The following is an 11,960-nucleotide window of genomic DNA, read 5'->3' as shown; positions in this document are numbered from 1 at the left end:
TTAGCCCGTCTCTATTAATAAGGTTGTTTTCCTTTTCTTGGTCCAATTGATAAGGTTGTTAAAGCGCTAGTTTAATTTGTTATAGTAGTTATTATTGTTGTATTATGCAAATCATAGCATTTGTCATTTTATCACAAAAATGGAAAGAGTCAAAGAGGCCTTCCTTTTTATTTTCCTTTCTTTTTTAGTACCAGTTTCAGTTTACCAAGCAAGGTCTCGAGATGAATACATCACAGACTGATGAGTTGAATGAGATTCTCCACCCTTAAGCACTTGACCAGAGGTCTCCAGTTCAAACTGAATGGACAAATTCTTTGTAAGGAGTGCTTCCCCCTTAAATGAGCCCTAACATGGTGCGAATATGGATTAGCCAGCCATGTGTTTCGAATACCATATGGTTAAACAAATAAAAAAGGAATACATTGAGATATAATATGGTTTAAAATTGATTACATTGATATAGGTTACCAATAATAAAATTCTAGTTGTGGGGATGTTGGTAGAAACCAATTATGTTCAAATCTGAGAGAGAAGATTAGCCATTTTAGGTCGTGGGCTACACTTGGCCACCAAAGGTTGAGCTTTAGGCAAAGTAAGTCCAGTTCCTTCAGTCATATCAACCAATTCTTCGCCGATTCGTTGCCAATCAAAACATTGAATAATACATCCCAATGACAAGGCAACCATTCGAACAGCCAATCCTTCTCCAGGACAACTCCTTCGTCCAGAACCAAAAGGCATCATTTTGTAACCATCTCTAACACCATCTAGTCCTTGAAATCTTTCTGGTTTAAACTTTCTTGGTTCATCCCATAGCTTTGGATCATTGTGAATTGCCCACAAATTCACAAGTAACATGGTTCCTCCGGGTACACGGTAGCCTCCTACGGTGGTTTCCTCTGACGACTCGTGTGGGACTAGTAGAGGTCCTGCAGGGTACATTCGGAATGTCTCGTTGATTATACAACGTAGGTAAGGTAAGTTGTTGATGTCTGACTCGTCGAGTAAACGTTCATGTCCTATGCGTTCATCGATTTCAGCTTGTGCTTTCTTCAGAGTTTGAGGGTGGTTTAACATTAAAGATAAAGCCCATTCCATTGTCCCAACTGAAGTATCCGTACCAGCTGATAATAGAACCTACATATATAAAGAAAAAGTTAACAACATGAATAGGTAAATATTTGGGTAAACGTAACCCTAAAGATATTGGACTGAAGTGAAACCTTGGTCTATAGAGGCAACGTAAAGAGGAAAGAAGAGGGTAAATTTCGATGGAATCCAATATTTGTGCCATACTGCAATTTCAGTACAATAATTAGATCGGAAATTGAGTATCTCAACTCTCTTTATTACAATTATTGATCATTTCGTCTGCTCCCACTTTCAGTGGGGACGTTTTTTGATCCAATAGCGTCGTCCATGACAGGGGCAGAGCTAGCCTTCAACTTATGAGTTTGATTGAACCCACTAACTTTGATTTAAACTCTATATTGATCTTAAGAAATTCATATAGTATGTACCTATTATTAATTTATAATTCAGTAACTTAGAAGGGTTAGAATTTTAAACCCATAAACTTCAGATTCTGATTCTGACATACACTGTCGCTACGATAGATACGTTTGAAAGCTAAGTAACGTTTTTTCCTATGTTAACTAAGATGAAATAGAGTTTTGTGTTTTTGATAAATTCGATATAATTTAAATAATCTTATTCACCATTTCGTGATTTGTTTTTGTACGGTTTGATTATTTTAACTTTTTAAGTATTTACATTTTATTTTAATTCTGAAAAGTACTTAATTAATTCAGCCTTTGGATGTCAAATCCAAACGAGATTTTGATAAGATTTTCATTGAATAACGTCAGAATTGTTTTGGACCCTACAGGTGTTTAATTCAAACATGATACAATTAAAAATACGCCTTGTGGTTTCAAAGATATTTCCTACTAAAATATCCCGACAAGTCAATAAAGGAGGGAGTACTATATACTCCACTATACTTTGAGTGGGGGACAGTAGTACACTACCTCACCCAAACTAAACGTTCTACATAATTTAAGCAAAGTCATTGACATTTTAAGGAGAAAACAAAAATGATTGGATAATAGTATACCTAACAGTAATCCTTCCTAAAAAGAAAAAAATAAGGGATTTTCCAGTGGGAATATTTGACTAATGCTCATTTACTATTAATAAATTTGAAAATACAGTAGATTTACTACACCAACTCCTTTCTTTCCAAATTGGGATTATATAATTTTCATCACAGTACTTGTGGTTTCAATACTTTTTACAAAATTTCATGGACACACATATTTTTTTTTAAAAAAGAAAAAATATATATGGACAAATGGGTTCATAGTGGGCATTTGGACATAAGAATTGTAAAATTTCTAAATAGGATGAAAAATTTTTTCAAGTCAAAATGGTATTTGAAATTTAGAGTTGTGTCTGGACATGAATATAATTTTGGGTTGCTTTTAAAGTTTTGTGAGTGATTTGAGCAAAAATTTTGAAAAATAGCTTTTTAAAGTTTTTCAAATTTTCGATAATTTCCAAAATGCATCATCAAGTAAAAATTGAAAATTTCATGAACAAATGCGGATTTCAAAAAAAAATGAAAATACTTTGAAAAAAAGGGAAAATTTTCTTATGTCCAAACTGGAAAAATCCTTTAGTGTAGAACTTAAATTCTTTCTTTATCTATCTCTTTTCTTTTCTCTTTTTAAGCGCAGAGTTAGGATAGTGGTAGATCAAATGGAATTCTCCACATTAGAGTTCAAATTTGGACTAAACTTGTTTATCAAACCATGATTTATAGCATATTACTCCGCTTTGATTTCATACTTATGCTTAAAAAGAAGGAAAGAAATTAATGCAAAATTGAAATAGAAGGAAAGTAGAGAACTTACAAGCATAAGGCTTCTGATGATTTCATCTTTGTAATATTCCGGTTCATTTTCTTGTAGTGTTAACAAAACTTCAATTAAACATTTCTTATTCCCTTCAATTTCTGAATCAGTAACACTACCTTCCTTCTCCATTCTCTTTCTGCAATCTTTAATTAATTCCTGCATAAACTCATCTCTGTTCTCTTGCAACACAATTAAGCTTTTCTCCAATTTTCTCACCAATAACTTCAACGCCGGCAAAAAGTCACCAATATTCGTCGCCCCCCCAATCCTGAAAGTCTCTTGCACCATGCCTTTGAATCTCGTTGCTTCTTCAATGTCCTCCACGTTCTCTCCATAATATCTAGTGAAGAAATAATTAAGTAAATAAAAGTATAATCTTCTAACAGCTTGAAACCCATCAATGAAGTGATGGCATATTTCAACATAATAACAGTCATCGGCCTTGGGTTTAATTCTCACCATCAACCATTATTAATTAGTGAGAAATGTAACATATTGAATAAATAGGTACAACTAATAAAAGATATTGTTCAAAAGATACTACATATACTTGTGTAAAAATAACGAAAATTTCACACAAATTTATGTCTGAGATTTCACTAAAATCTTATAAAATATTAAATTTTGAACCTAGAATTTCAAGCATTCAGAGGTTGAACACATCAAACTTAAGGGCCCGTTAAAAAATTATTTTTTTCGGAAAATTTTCATTTATTTTGGAATCATTGTTTCGCCATGAAAATTTAGTTGAAGTTGAATTTAGAATTGTTCGAAAATTTGAAAAACTACAAAAAAGTATTTTTTTTAAAAAAAAACGCACATCAAATCACTAATAAAAATTCAAAAGCAGCTCCAAATTAAAATATATTCCTGTAAAAACACAACTCTAATTTTAAATATTATTTTCTCCTGAATTTGTTTTTCTTCACTTTTTTCAAGAATTTCACAATTCTTATGTCCAAACGCCCATTAAATTATGAATCCGAAATTAATAAGCGTGTAGAAAATATAAATAAAAGTGTACTATCTTTGGTAATTAAACATTTCAAGAATACCTTTTTCCAGCAATTGTCCGCATCATAACATTCAGCATCAGCTCAAAGAACATAGACTTCATATCCACAGATTTTTCAGCCATGGCAGAGGAATTAAGCCTCTTGACCATAGATTTCACTTCATCAATACGAATCCCATGTAGCATTTGAAGACGATGAGTCGAAAACATCTCAACTGAAGTAATCCTTCGCAGATTTCTCCAATGATCTCCGTACGAACTCCAAGCCAAAGATGTAAAATTATATCCAAGATGTTTTCCAGCCATCAAAAGAGGACGATTCGCGAAAATAATATCGTTTTTTGTTAAGCACTCTTCAGCTGCAGATGGTGAAGAAACCAAAAGAACTTTTCGTGAACCGAATTCGAGTAGAAGAACAGAGCCATAACGTTCGGAGATTTTGGCTAAGGTACGTTGAAGAGGTTTTTTGAAGAGATAAAGATGACCAATAAATGGGAAAGTAAGAAATGGAGCTGGTGGATTATTTCTGAGTTTGCGTAGAAAATGTTTTGTGATAATGTAAAAAGCTAATAGGAGAGGAACGTATAAAATTGGAGAAAACATGTTAGCCATTGGAATTTTGTTTTTTGGCATAAAGAGGAATATGAATGTGTTTTGGTAATGGTTGGCATATTAGGTTGTTGTTTGTATTTATATTGAGGTTTAAATGGAGGACTTGAGATGGGGTCAATGTTGTGAATAATGGGGTCAGTTCTTTTTACCAATGTCTTAGATTTTTCTTTGGGTTCTAGAAATTTAAGTGTAGCATATTGTTTAATAATAAAATACGCTGATTTTCTTTTCTTAAAGGAAATCAGCTTACTTGCTTTGTGTAAACTTGTTGATCTATATTTTAAAGCAAAGTGTGTTCAACCGTACGTCTACATCACGTTTTTGGAATTAATAGACTAATGGAGTAATTTTGTTTCTTTTTAAATTTTTATGATGCTAGAGTTAATGTTAAGATGAAACCCCACAATAATTTGTAAGAAGACGAAGCAGAAACGAAGAAGATGAATGAGATTTCAACTTGTACAGACATGAAGAAGAAGACAGATTTCACACATAGCAAAAGGACTTCGGAGTTTTCTAGATAAATGTCGTTCTTTATCTCTTTTATTTTTGCTCATTTAATTTTACACGTGGAAGCATTTCAACCCTTGAAGCTATTCAATTTGAGCCATTGATATGGCAAATCCAGCGGTACAGAAAAGGCTATGAGAGTACATGTTAGGAAATATTTTAGTTTTTCTGTTATAGCATTAGGGAATAGGAATTGAACAAGTGTACATAATTATTTTATTTTTACATTTTCTTTTAGCTAGATTACTTGTATAAAGAGAAACAAGATATTGTGAATACATCATCAGAAAATTTCTACAATTCTATTGTCCAATTCTTTCATGGTATCAGAGCGATACTAGCTCGATCCTTCAATTCTTCATCAAATTTACTATATCAATCTTCTTCTGATCTTCATCCATGACTGGAACAGAAGCTGCCCCAACCCTCACTACTACTAGTTCAACCAGCCAAATGAAAAACCTTGACTCCAATCATCCCTACTTCTTTCATTCTTCATATTCACCTGGGATGAGTCTTGTCAATGTACCCTTTGATGGGAGAGATTTCCCAGGTTGAAGGAGATCCATTCTCATTGCTCTTTCAGCCAAGAACAAACTTGGCTTCATCGATGGGATTTGTGAAGAACCTAAGCCTGATTCAGCATATCATCCTCTGTGGAGCAGAGCTAATGATATGGTGACTTCATGGCTGCTGAATTCTCTGTCAAAAGACATAGGAGACAGTGTCATCTATTCAAAAACAACAAGAAACTTATGGAACAGTCTAGAGCATAGATTTGACCAATCAAATGGGGCCAAACTATATCAATTCCAAAAGAAAATTTCAACATCAGTTCAAGGAAATAATAGTATTTCAAGCTATTTCACTACACTCAATAAGCTATGAGATGAAATGGACTCTCTAAGCTCTCATCTAAATTGCTCCTATGATTGTCTATGTGGTAGAAAGGCTAAAGTGGCTAAGTTCCTAGAGGATCAAAGGATCCTGCAATTCATCATGAGGCTCAATGATGTGTATGCTCAGGCTAGAGAAAACATTCTCATGATGAGTCCACTCCCTAGCATGGACTTTGCCTATTCATCGCTCTTACAAAATGGGAACCAGAGAGAGGCCTTTGTGAATATGGCCAGCCCTCAACTCAACTCAGATGCATCTTCATTTATGGTTGCTGGACAAGGAAAGGGCGCACTTATAAGGTACAACAATCAAGGACAAAAGGGATGGAATCCTTCATCAAAATCTAGAAACAATCAGCAGCAAAAGAGCAAAGCTAAGAAGAAATATAACCCAAATGTGAGCTGCACTCATTGCATGAGAACAGTACATGTTAGGGCAAATTGTTACAGGCTAATTAGATTCCTAGATGATTTTCAGTTTATCAAGACTAACAATTATCAGCCTACAGTAAAAGGAAATGCAGCAATGGGAGGACAGGAAAATGAAACCAACCCAAATCCTAACAATGAAGGGGTAGTAGGAAGTCAAAATCAATCTTTTAGCAGGGATCAAATTTCAGAACTAATCAAACAGGTTCAATTTGGTAATGCATGAAATAGAGGATCTGAAATCAATGCAAATGCAGTTGCTGGTGCTATTCTTAAGTATTCAGGAACATGTTTGGCAGTGTTTAACACTAAAACTTGGATCATTGATTCAGGGGCATCTGAACATATGTTTTTGATTCAAGTTCCTTTTTAGAATTAACTCCTCTTTCTATACCTGTTCATATTAGCTTGCCTAATTCTTTTCAACTATATGTCACACACATAGGAAGCGTTTCCATTCAAAATGACATGATTCTTGAAAGAGTCCTCTATGTTCCATCTTTTAAGTATAACTTACTATCAGTTCAAATGTTCTCTTAATTTAACATCTAGTGGGTATGTCTTGCCGGTCCCTTTAGAAGGAGGGGGAAAACTTTTGGTAAAATAAAAGGAGGATTGTACTTGCTGAATCCTATTTTCATTAGTGCAGAACCTACTTCTTCTAGTCAAAATGCATTTTCAATTCCAAAGGAAATCATTCCAGTTCTATTTCCAATATTGTTTCTAGTCTAGCGCCTATGTCTATGAGTGTAATTTCTGATGTAATCCAATGGGATGCTAGATTGGGCCATTTACCTTTTGAAGTAATGAAATCTTTCAAGTTCATTTCCTCTTCTTTTGATTATGTGTGTGATGTTTGTCATCAAGCTAAACAGACTAGGCTACCTTTTCCCATAAGCCAAACCAAGACAAATGGAATATTTGATCTTATACACATTGATACTTGGGGTCCTTTCAAGTCTAACACTTATAATAGTTATAAATATTTTCTAACTGTTGTAGATGATTTTAGTAGATGAACATGGACCTTTCTGCTAAGTTCAAAAGCAAATGCATTCACAGTTCTAAAATCATTTTTTGTCATAACAGAAAGACAGTTCAATGTTAAAGTGAAGAAGGTGAGATCTGATAATGCCTTAGAATTGGGAAGATGAACACAACAATCTGACTTTCTGCTTTCACAAGGGATTTTACATGAAACTTCTTGTGTGGGGACAACCCCAACAAAATAGAATAGTTGAGAGGAAGCATAGGCATTTACTAGAGGTGACACGTGAATTGTTCTTTCAATCCAAAATTCCCATACAATAGTAGGGTGAGTGCATCCTAACTGCAACCTACTTGATTAACAGGTTCCCTTCCAAATTACTTAAGGAAAAGACTCCCTATCACATATTGTTTGGGAGACCACCAGTGCATGACAATATCAAGGTCTTTGGATGTTTGTGTTATGCTTCTACTCTATCCCACAACAGAAGCAAATTTGATCCTAGAGCACAGACATGTGTTTTCCTGGGATATTCACCACATCAAAAAGGTTACAAACTTTTAGGTTTACAGATAAAGACAGTTTTTGTGTCTAGAGATGTGAAGTTCTATGAGAATCATTTTCCTTTTATCACTACACCTACACCACAAACTCATCAGGTGTTCCCTCCAACTCCACCTATCTCAGACACCATACTACCTGATTCCATGCTCTTATTTCCTTCCTCTCATTTACCATCTACTCCATCCTTCTCTATTCCTGGCAACACTGATTCTCCTAGTACCAGCCCCATCACACTTCTTTCTCCTAGGTCACTTGATTTTTCTTCTCTTTCTCCCAATCATAACCTTCCTGGTTCCCCTTCACCTAATGATCTCAGTTCTAGACAAGTATCAACTCTATCTCTTAATCTTTCCTCTGCCACATCTGCTCCTAATAATAGTACTACCGTCTCTATACCTCCTCCACCTATCAAAAAATCTAAAAGGATTTCTCAGCAGTCTAGATATCTAAAAGACTACGTATGCAATGTGATTTTTCTTTCTGACATTACTTCCTCTTATTTCAACTATGCATCTCATCCACTACCCTACCCTTTGCAGCTTTGTCAATCAACAATCAAAATGTTATAATTCAATGTGTTCTATTTCAGAACCTCACAGTTATGTCCAAGCTTCTCAGAATGCAGGTTGGAGAAAGGCTATAGAGGAAGAGCTAGCAGCTCTTGATCTTAACAATACCTGGGAGGTTGTGAACTTGCCATAAGGCAAGAAAGCTTTACCTTGTAAGTGGGTTACTAGGTAAAGCACAAATCAGATGGTTCCATTGAAAGGTTAAAGGCACGATTGGTGGTAAGGGGGGATATCCAAAGAGAAGGCATTAATTATTCTGAGACATTCTCATATGTGGTCAAAATGACCACAATCAGATGTCTTTTGACTGTGGCAGTGAAGAAAGGTTGGAAGGTGTCTCAACTTGATGTCAATAATGCGTTTTTACATGGGGATTTACAAGAGGAAGTCTACATGAGGTTTCCTCCTGGCCTATCTCCACCTACTCCTAATCAAGTTTGCCTTTTAAACAACAACAATATGGATTGAAGCAGGCTTATAGATAGTGGTATGCTAGATTAGCTGGTGCTCTTAGTTTCAAGGGATATTCAACTTCTCTAAATGACTATTCTTTATTCTTTAGATAAAATGAAGGTCGTATCTCTATTTTAGCAATTTACGTGGATGATATTTTACTTATAGGGAATGACTTTGCAGAAATCAACCATATTACTCATTTCCTTAATTCAGAGTTTAAAGTACAAAACTTGGAGAGTATTCACTATTTTTTGGGAATGAAAATTATTAGGGATCCACAAGGTTTCATCATCAATCAATGGAAGTTTACCTTAGAATTGTTGGAGGAATTTGGTTGTTCAGGAGCTGCTATTTCTTCACCATTAGATCCTTCCTCCAAATTGCACCTTGACTTGACACCCCATTACCTGACCCTGCTATCTATCGCCGCCTTGTTGGTAAGCTTAATTTTCTCACAAACACCCGCCCAGACATCTGCTTTGTTGTGCTCACTCTAAGCCAATAAATGCAAAAGCCCCAAATGTCGCATCTTTCTGTTGGGATGCGTGTTCTGAGGTATTTGAATTTCGATCCAGCACAAGGCATCCTTCTATCTGCAAATCCCTCTCTTGATCTGCTCACTTTTTGCGATGCCGACTGGGCTGCTTGCAAGAATTCTTGTTGCTCTATTAGTGGTTTTTTCATCACTCTATGGGGGAGCTCCAATTTCATGGAAATCGAAGAAACAAGTATCGATTTCACTATCCTCTGCTGAGGCAGAATATCGCTCCATGAGACGTGTCACTGCAGAGATAACTTGGCTAGTTCGTCTCCTCGATGATCTCTCTGCTCCTCCTACTTTGCCAGTCACAGTCCACTCAGACAGTCAAGCGGCCATTTACATTGCTTGAAATCCGGTTTTCCATGAAAGAACGAAGCATGTGGAACTGAATTGCCACTTCGTCCGGCAACAATACCTCTCAGGTTTAATCACTCTTTCTTTTCTTCCCTCGAAGTTACAGCTTGCGGATCTCTTTACCAAGCCCCTAACTGGGGTTTCTCACAATCAGATTTTGCCCAAGTTGGGGGTTTTCTCTTTACCCTCCAACTTGAGGGAGGATGTTAAGATGAAACCCCATAATAATTTGCAAGAAGACGAAGCAAAAATGAAGAAGATGAAGGAGATTTCAACTTGTATAGAAATGAAGAAGAAGACAGATTTCAGACATAGCAAAAAAACTTCGGAGTTTTCTAGATAAATGTCATTCTTTATCTCTTTTATTTTTGCTCATTTGATTTTACACGTGGAAGCATCTCAGCCCTTGAAGCTATTCAATCTGAGCCATTGATATGGCAAATCCAGTTATACAGAAAAGGCTATGAGAGCACATGTTAGGGAATATTTTAGTTTTTCTGTTATAACATTAGGGAATAGGAATGGAACAAGTATACAATATTATTTTATTTTTACATTTTCTTTTAGCTAGATTACTTGTATAAGAGAAACAAGATATTGTGAATACATCATCAGAAAATTTCTACAATTCTATTGTCCAATTCTTTGTGTTAACACATTGATTACTCGCCACCCTATTGTTTAGGGACTATAAACTGCAAAACACAAGGTATAAAACTTATAGGGGTCATTTGGTTAAAATAAGTTATTTCGAAATTATAATGATGACATTATAATACGGAAATTAAATAATGATATGATTAATTAGTGAATATATTTTTATTGGAAAATGTTTGGTTCATTGGACTAAAAAAGGGATATAGGAGAATAATATAAATGTGTTTGGTGTCTATTAGATAAGTTGGGACAAAATTTTATTTCTGATTTTAACCTTGGATTGTTTAAAAGACTTAGGGGATAGAGCCTTAGAGAATGGCATTTTTTTTTGTTATTTTAGTGTTTATCCCGGGATCAGTTAATCGCAAAATTATTATCCCACTCTCAATGTGAGATAGAATAATATCCAGTTGTGAAATTAATTAATCCCGGTTGTTAATCTCGGATTCGAAAATTCAACGAAACGTGGGATAAAATAATTTCGCATCTAATCTCGAGATTATTATCCCTATCCCACGTGCCAAACGACCCCATAGTAAATAATTATTCCATGACATTTTAATTTATGTGGGTTTATTTTCTTTTAGTCCATTTTAGAAAGAATGATCCCTTTCTAAATTTGAAAATAATATAAATTTAAACTTTTCATTTAATCTTTGATGAAATGACCCGTAGTTACACAAATATTTATGGATAGTTTCGATCACAAATTTCATAAGTCTTCCGTTCGTTTTAAGCTTCGCGTCCATTCAAATAAGCTCACATAAATTGAAAAGGAGGAGTACGAAATATTTGATAAAGATTTATTTGACTTACCAAATAAAAGTAATACTGTGCCATATAAGACATACTCAAATTTATTCTCGTGTTAGTCTATAATTTCCCTATACCTTAGGAGTACGAGAAGGTGTGTCTTATTTCAGAAAACAATTTTGGGGACCAAAATATTACTTAAAATTTTCAATAAGTGAATATATGGGGCTCGATCTGATTAAGAGACAATATTATCTGAAAAAGTGTTTTACAAATTCATTAGACACTATATACAAAGAATTTCTCCTTTTCACACTTATTGATGATTAGACTAAACAAGAAATTGCACGTCTCGCTTTGCCAACAAGCAATGGTCATTCTTCCACCCTTGAATGGAAGTTTCCGTTTTTTCTTTAATAAGAAATTGTATATCCACTCAAATATTATAGTAACATGTTTAATACTATAAATTTAAAAAATCTTTCTTTATTTTTTAACTCCTTGAATCAAACACTGCTAAAGGAAGGGAGCAATCATAATTTAAATAAATTTTCAAGCATTGTCCGTGCATGGCATTAAAGTAAGAAAAGTAAGTAGCAGTTGTTAAAGATGTGTATCAAATAAATATAAAATAGAAAAATTAGAAACGAGGGATTTCTTTTTTCCGAAGTAATTGCTTGTTGTCTACCAAAAGT

At 34.6% G+C, this 11,960-nt stretch overlaps 1 protein-coding gene across 1 annotated transcript; it reads right to left on the bottom strand.

Annotated features, from left to right (window-relative positions):
- Window positions 1–398: 398 nt before the first annotated feature.
- Window positions 399–4,608, bottom strand: LOC107821351 (cytochrome P450 81Q32-like). Its single transcript, XM_016647788.2, has 3 exons — window positions 3,974–4,608; window positions 2,916–3,258; window positions 399–1,137 (listed from the first exon to the last, which is right to left on the bottom strand). The coding sequence occupies exons 1-3, from the start codon at window positions 4,564–4,566 to the stop codon at window positions 517–519; spliced, it is 1,557 nt and encodes a 518-aa protein (XP_016503274.1). The 5' UTR covers window positions 4,567–4,608; the 3' UTR covers window positions 399–516.
- Between the last annotated feature and the right edge of the window lie 7,352 nt (window positions 4,609–11,960).

Source organism: Nicotiana tabacum, chromosome 16, assembly GCF_000715075.1.
Source record: "Nicotiana tabacum cultivar K326 chromosome 16, ASM71507v2, whole genome shotgun sequence".
In the NCBI taxonomy this organism is placed as follows: Eukaryota; Viridiplantae; Streptophyta; class Magnoliopsida; order Solanales; family Solanaceae; genus Nicotiana; species Nicotiana tabacum.
The sequence above is the reverse complement of the archived record's forward strand: the minus strand, read 5'-3'. Positions and strand labels throughout refer to the sequence as shown.